This window comes from Grammomys surdaster, unplaced genomic scaffold (genome assembly GCF_004785775.1).
Source record: "Grammomys surdaster isolate TR1022 unplaced genomic scaffold, NIH_TR_1.0 126198, whole genome shotgun sequence".
Taxonomy (NCBI): domain Eukaryota; kingdom Metazoa; phylum Chordata; class Mammalia; order Rodentia; family Muridae; genus Grammomys; species Grammomys surdaster.
Window position 1 is genome coordinate 6,241,654 of NW_021621003.1, and position 7,661 is coordinate 6,249,314.

The following is a 7,661-nucleotide window of genomic DNA, read 5'->3' on the forward strand; positions in this document are numbered from 1 at the left end:
ATTCTGACGTGGATGTCTAGTGCAATGGTGGATTCTGACGTGGATGTCTAGTGCAATGGTGGATTCTGACGTGGATGTCTAGTGCAATGGTGAATTCTGACGTGGATGTATAGTGCAATAGTGAATTCTGACGTGGATTTCTAGTGCAATGGTGGATTCTGACGTGGATGTATAGTGCGATGGTAAGAATGCTTGCTTGAGGCTTCAGATCAAATCCCAGATAGACATCAATAACAGCACCAGCGACAATATTCTGAAATCCAGGAAGGTGCATCAGGGACTATTGGTAGGCAGTGAGAAGTCACTAGCTCTGTGGCTTCTGAACTTTCTGACATGAATTATAATATATACATAATATTTTTTGGAAGCTTCTACTGTATTGAGTTTCCACACTATTCCTCAATGGTCCTTAATTTTAGCTGTCTCTCCTGTGTTTCCCGCCTTTGTCCCCCTCTTTCCTCTCTCTCTTTACTTAATCCTTCCGTTTCAGTACCCATCCCCCCAGCCCCTGAGGCACTTTCATGCCTCCTCTTAGATGACTTTAGACGATGTCAAGTTAACATGAAACTATCCAGTACAACTACTATGCCTGGTTTATGCATGGCTGGGAATCAAAGCCAGGGCTTTGTACACAGTAGGCATACCACCCAGTCCTCATCCCCAGCAAAATGTGACATTTTCTTAGCATGGATTTCATTGCTGTTCAGCTCATTCAGCTTCCTGAAACTTTAGGCTTATAAGCAGGGTATGGTAGCACATGCCTTTAGTCTCAGCACTCTGGAGGCAGAGGCACATGGGTCTCTGTGAGTTTAAGGCCTACCTGAGTCTACAGAGCTAGTATGAGTCCAGCCAAGGATGATAGTGAGACCCTGTCTTAAGGGGGAATTGGCAGTAGAGATGGCTCAGTGGTTAAGAGACTGGCTGCTCTTCCAGAGGACCAGGATTCAATCGACAGCACCAATATGGTGACTTAGAACTATCCACAATTCGAGTTCAAAGGAATCCAAGGGCAGTGGGCATTCATATGGTACACATACACCCAGATAAAGCACTCATACACATAAAATACAGTAAAAGCAGATTTTTAAAAACTTGAGAATTTTTGAGCTATTGTTTTATTTGAATTACTTTTCAGTTCTACCCTCTTTTTCTGGTCCTGAGACACCGGTGACATTAATATTATGCACACTATCACAGTTCCACATGAACACTATATGTGCTGTCACAGTTCCAAAGAACACTAACACTATGCATGCTGTCACAGTTCCAAAGGACATTAACACTATGCATGCTGTCACAGTTCCAAAGGACACTAACACTATGTGTGTTGTCATAGTTACAGAAGCCCTAACCTTTCTCATCCTTTCTGCCCCATCTCCTCTGCATGGTTTAGGTCGGGGTAGCCCCCCATCTCCTCTGCATGGTTTAGGTCGGGGTAGCCCCCCATCTCCTCTGCATGGTTTAGGTCAGGGTAGCCCCCCATCTCCTCTGCATGGTTTAGGTCGGGGTAGCCCCCCATCTCCTCTGCATGGTTTAGGTCGGGGTAGCCCCCACTGCTCTGCATGGTTTAGGTCGGGGTAGCCCCCCATCTCCTCTGCATGGTTTAGGTCGGGGTAGCCCCCATTGCTCTGCATGGTTTAGGCCGGGGTAGCCCCCCATCTCCTCTGCATGGTCGGGGTAGCCCCCATTGCTCTGCCCTACAGCTTGCTGCTCCTTTCCTGTTTTCTTAATTCTTTTGTTGAGCCTATTCACCCAGATTTTCACATATTATATTTTTCAATTCTAGTAATTTAAAAATATTTTTGAGTTATTTTATGTGTTGGAGAGTTTGCCTGAGTGTATGTGTGCAACATGTGTGTCCTGTGTCTGTGGGGGCCAGAAGAGGTGTTGGGTCCTCTGGTAATGGATTACAGATGTTAGCCTCAGTGAGAACTGAACCCAGTCCTGTGCAGGAGCACCCTCTGCTCTTAACTGACGAGCCTTGCATCCCTCTAGCACCAATTCTCTTATTTCTGTTTAATTCTCTTATTTCTGTTTAGTTTTCTTTATGTCTTCTGTTTCTTTCCTAAATCTTTCTTCTATTTTTTTCCAGTTTGCTCCCAGAGTGTCTGCAATTAATTGTTCATTGAAGACTCATCCTTCAGCTTTTAACAAAATCCTTGCCTCGGAGTTGTAACCCAAGTGTACCTTGGTGTCCCGTCTGCTGCCTGCCTTTGCAACTTAGTCTGAGATCTCTCGTTTCTTAAAATGACCTCACTTGCTGCTGGAACCTAGCCTCTCCCTAGAAGCTTCTGAACCTCTGAATTTTACTTATTCCTTCTGCTTTGGCTGGTTCTTTCTTTTTCTGGTAGTGTTTCAGCAGGAGGCAGAGGTACTGCTCTGAGGTACTGAGGCCTGAGCACTCCACCTGAGAGGAGAAACCTACTCTCAACACTTATTGCTCCTCAGGGAAGCAGCACCCAGTTACTGGGAAAGCGACTGGAATTCTGATTCCTTGGTATCCACCAGTCATGCAATGGGGGTGGACTTGATCCCACAAGGCCATAATGAAGTTCTGCACTACACCAAGCCTCCTTTGACACACCATAAGAGCCCGAGGGTCACACCACTAATGGCAACTTAAACTCGAATCTCAGGATGCTCACGTGGTCCCCACCAGTGCCAATAATCAGCAGAAGAGAACCTGTTACCATAGGAGATAGAAGTCCTGGCTTCCTGCTTAGTTTCCTCCCATATTACAAGGTGAAGAGTCAGCACAACTCCATTTTATAATCAGACGGCCATTTGAGTCTGTAGCTGTGTTAAGTTTCTATTTACTGTAAAACATGAGTTTCTGTTTCTCGGAGAGCTGAGCTGCACCCCACCTCATAACCATGAAATGTTCTGTAACAAATGCTCTAGGGAGATTTCCTTAACTGCTTTGTAAAATCCTAACTGCCTGGTCTTGTTTCTATAACCACACTTGCTGGCAAAAATCCCCCTCCATAATTTTGCCCTATAAAAGGAGCCTGAGAAACTGGCTTAGAGCTGGTCTCTGGAGCCCTGCTTTAAGGGGAGACCGGCGCTAGCTGGCTCTCTGGAAGTACACAATAAAGCTTGCTTTAATTTGGCCATAATTGGGTTGGTGGTCTGTCTCTTCAGGTTTACACGGGCTATTTGAGTACACCGTTAGCGCTTTGTAAGGATGATCATTTAGGCTCCACTTGGGTAAATGGAGAGCCAGCTTTTATTTCCTCTGGTGCTTGGTAGGAATACAGCAGTTACTGACAGACAGACAGTTGACTGGCTAACTAATATGCCCTTTTGGTACTGTTTTAGCCAGAGGGAACGAACTTTTACTGTGTTAAACCAAACCAAACAACCAAACCATTTCAGGACTAGAGAGAGGACTCAGTAGTTAAGAATGCGTGCTGCTCTTCCAGAGGACTACACTGGGCAGCTTCCAACCATCAGTGACTCCAGATCCAGGGTATCCAATGCTTTCTTCTGGCCTCAACAGGTACTCCAAACACACATTCATGGCATACATGCACATACAAATTAAAATGAACCCACTGATGGTTTTACGGTACTAACTTCTTATGTAGAAAGTCTGGGATTTAGAAGTTAAAAAGGAAATTATGGAATTTACCAAGTTACTTCAGGTACATATGACCCTTCTCACCACCCGTCTGTCCCCTAATGCTTCACACAATGCCCAGCTGTGCTTCTGAGAAACAGAGAAAAGTGTGTCTACTCCATCATCTCAGAAGTTTCGGTCCTAGTGAACTTAAGATCACACCTGTTCCTCTACTGTGAGTGCACCCACATAAAACTTGGGAGCCTGTGGCAAGCATATGTAGGCTCATATATTTGAATACTTAGAGAGTGGCATGAGAAGGTGTGACTTGTTGGGGGAAGTGTGTCACTGGGAGTGGGTTTTGGGGTTTCAGAAGCTCAAGCCAGGCCCAGTGTCACTCTCTCTTCCTGCTGCCTCCTGATCTGCATGTAGAACTCCCAGCTACCTCTTCAGTACCATGTCTGCCTGTGTGCTGCTATGCTTCCCATCATGACGATAATGAACTAAACCCCTGAATGTAAGCAAGCCCCCAATTAAATGCTTTTATATGAGATGCCATGGTCATGGTGTCTCTTCACAGAAATAGAACATTAACCTAGAACATTAACTAACACTGTGTTAGGGTAGGGGTGGGGTGAGGTCATCTTGAGATAGGTAGACTTTACACACACGCACACACACACACACACACACACACAGAGAGAGAGACAGAGAGAGAGAGACAGAGAGAGAGAGAGACAGAGAGAGAGAGAGAGAGAGAGAGAGAGAGAGAGAGAGAATCGATTAAAAGAAAACAAAGTAAAAGACCTAGCACACAAGTGTAACATTATTACATCAGATATAAAGACATAACGTGTACATGGAAGCTAGAAAAATACAGATGCAGAAACCATCCCCTTCTTCTCCATCCAGCTCCCTCAACAAAAATGCCAAGCATTTATAATGCTACAGATATTTCTAGGAATTGAAAATTGTGAAATAAACTAAATCCAGCCCTGATTTTAAGAAGTACATTCTTTAGCAGGAGAGGCAAATGAAAAATGGCCACTAGTGTTGGTGTATATATAAAAGCACAGATAATACAGGATACCCAGTTAGACTTGAATGTCAAATAAACAATGGACAATTTTAAACCTTCTCTCAAGTTCCTTAGGTTTTTGTTGTGGATAGCCCCCGCCTTGTATTTTGATACTAATTCCTCTTTCATGTGCAGGGCTGCAGAGGAGGTGTGAGTCATTACACAGGTGAATTCTAGTGAACCTTCTGCCCATCTTAATTTGAAAAATAAAGGCTGGAGCCAGTGACTGGGCAGAAGAAGGGGCGGTGGAGAAATAAAGGTTGGTGGAAGAGAGCAGAGGGGAGTTCTGGAGGAAGACAATGGAGGGGGAAGACAACAACAGAGAGGACGACTGGGAAGCAGGAGGTAGAAGGACAGATGCAGGGTCTGGAAAACCCTCAAGTTATAAGGGTCTCATAGCTGGGGAACAGAGTAGTGTATGTGTATCTGCCCAATCTAGGCTTACAGAATATATTCATAATTACTGAGTTGTGTTTTCATTGACTGGTCATATTTGGGATGGAGATTTAAATATCTCCCACTACAGGTTTTTCTTTCTTTCTTTTTTTTAAATCATTTCCCCCTAAAACCTGGCAACCATAAGTATCATGATACAAAGGAAACTGCTAGAAAACAAACAAACAAAAAGCTGATTAAAATGAGCATGCCATGGTTTTTGGTACCAGAGGCAGATAAAACAAAACCTATGGTGCTATTACTTCCTGCTTTTGTCTATAAGAGTTGCAGGCATGGGGGATAGGGCAGAGACTGAGGGAATGGACAGCCAATAACTAGCCCGACTTGAGACCCATCCCATGGGCAAGCACCAGTCCTTGACCCTATTAATGATACTTTGTTATGTTTGCAGACAGGAGCCTAGCATAACTGTCCTCTGAGGGGCTCCACCCAGCAGCTGATCAAAACAGATGCAGACACCCACAGTTGAACAGTGGACAGAGCTTAGGGACTCTTATGGAAGAATAATTTTGGGCTCTGCAGGGGATAGGAACTCCACAGGAAGACCAACAGAGCCAACTAACCTGGACCTTTGTTGGTCTAAAAGGCTGAACCACCAACCAAAGAACATATACAGGCTGGACCTATGCCTCACCACACATATGTACCAGATGTGCAGCTTGGTCTTCATGTAGATCCCGAACAACTGGATCGGGGTGGGTACCCCAAAAGCTGCCTACACGTGGAATATGTTCTTTTAGGCAGGCTGCCTTGTCTGGCCTCAGTGGAAGAGGAAGTTCCTAGTCTCATAGAGACTTGAAGTGCTAGGGTGGGGAGATACCCAGGGGGGCGGGTGGCCCATCTGCTCAGAGGAGAAGGGGAAGGGGCAATGGGGGAAGGACTAAAGGAGTGGGTGACCAGGAGTGGGTTAGTGAGCAGAATGTAAAGGGAGTAAGAAAAAAAAAAAAGCTTGCACTGCTCCTTCCAGCATCATAGGGGCTCCATGCTCAGAAGCTCCTTGCAAGGCACTTAGAGACTTACGGAATAAAGGTTTGTGGGCGAGGTCATCTAAAGTAATTCCTCCATCTGGGCTGAGGTCAATGTTGCTTGTAAAGTTGTACTTTGCAGTTCCCTCTGGAGAGACAGTGATTTTTGAGGAGTCTCCGAGAACTGCCTGGTTGAATTCTGCACGGACAAAAGTAACTGGGGTGTCTCCTTTGAAGCCTTTCTGTGGGCACAAACATTATGTCACAGTTTCAAATGCCACACATCTTTAAAAAGTGAGAAGAAAATAACACAGGGAAATAAAATCCTGTGGCTTTATTCTATTGTGCAGGGACTATTAACACTTCAGGGTATATTTTTATGCTTCTGTGAATACATGTATATATTTTATATGTGCATTATTAAACAAACAACTTATTAACTATGCCCTTTTAAACAACAGCTCTGTAAACTCCAGGACATTGAATACTTTCCCCATTTCATTATTCACCTAATTCTTTTTCTTTTATTTTCTAGTATAGAATAGAGTTTATTCAGGGCATGGGGAGGGGAGTTAAGAGGGTAGTAGAAGCAGAGAAAGGCAGAGAGAAGGAAAGAGTAGAGAAGTAGAGGCTGGCCATGAGCACGTGAAGAGGGGAAAGGGAAGGGGGGAGGGGCAAGGGGACAGAGGGATCAAGAGAGCAAGAGAGAGCAAGAACAAGAGAGCAAGAGTATTCACCTAATTCTTGATGGTTATTACATGTCTATTATTTGAATTCCTAAAATGAAATTACTCAGAGAGAGAATGCTGGAAGAGTTGAGATCCTTCTCAGAAGAAAGGGAAGAAGGGAATTCGAAGTCAGATGGTGTGGCTCGTGCTGTAATTTCAGCATCTAGGAGGTTGAAACTGGAGGATTGCTGTGAATTTGAGGGAGACTCAGCTAGTGAAACTCTGTTTCAGAAGAAAGGGGGAGGGGGAGGAAATTACATAGCAAAACAGAAATGATTTGTTTAATTCCTGTTAAATTTAGCATTCAAAAGGCCAGGTATTCTAGACCATGACATGATGACTTGTGGAGTGCAGACTACCAACTCGGGACACTGGGGAGAAGATCACTCTGCTTAGAGGGAGAAGATTACACAAAACTTCGGTCTTCCCCTCCACCCTCCAGCCATGCTCTAAACGGGAACTCTGGGTTTCCAGAGTCAATTTACCAGATCATATCCATTTGTCACAGTGATGTGCACCGTTCTCACTGTGTTTGACGTCTGGTCCATGTCAGCACTTGGTCAAAGTCTCTCTGGTCTTCTTTGGCCTCTATAAAGAAAACAGATGAGTTTGTTTCTTTGTGGATGACATCAAAACCAGGACCACAGGAGCTGCAGACACATTACAGGCCAACACTGTTTATCCCTGTTTAACCTACTTTGTAACCCACTTTTTGCCACCTCTGCTGTTGGACAGGAAGTGCTTTCAGGAAGTTGTCCCCTGCATGGCTCCACTAACTGATGCTAAAGGTTCCTTAACACAGAACTGGCTTATGAAATGCAAATAGTCAGGAGACTACAGCTGTCCTTGCTCACTGGTCCACCCACATTTCCTCC

At 44.6% G+C, this 7,661-nt stretch overlaps 1 protein-coding gene across 5 annotated transcripts in view; it reads right to left on the reverse strand.

The window, feature by feature from the left end:
* The window catches only part of Cfap70 (cilia and flagella associated protein 70), a 53,639-nt gene extending 46,203 nt beyond the window's left edge, over positions 1–7,436 (reverse strand). For 3 of the 5 annotated variants that reach the window (XM_028758560.1, XM_028758564.1, XM_028758562.1), the window contains exons 1-2: positions 7,272–7,374; positions 6,114–6,300 (exon numbers count right to left, since the gene is read on the reverse strand). In XM_028758560.1, the coding sequence (XP_028614393.1) occupies positions 6,114–6,300; positions 7,272–7,334 (250 nt within the window). In that variant the 5' untranslated portion in view covers positions 7,335–7,374. Of the gene's footprint in view, positions 1–6,113; positions 6,301–7,271 lie in introns of all 5 variants that reach the window. The other 2 variants (XM_028758561.1, XM_028758563.1) reach the window with 1 other exon arrangement.
* Positions 7,437–7,661: the final 225 nt, after the last annotated feature.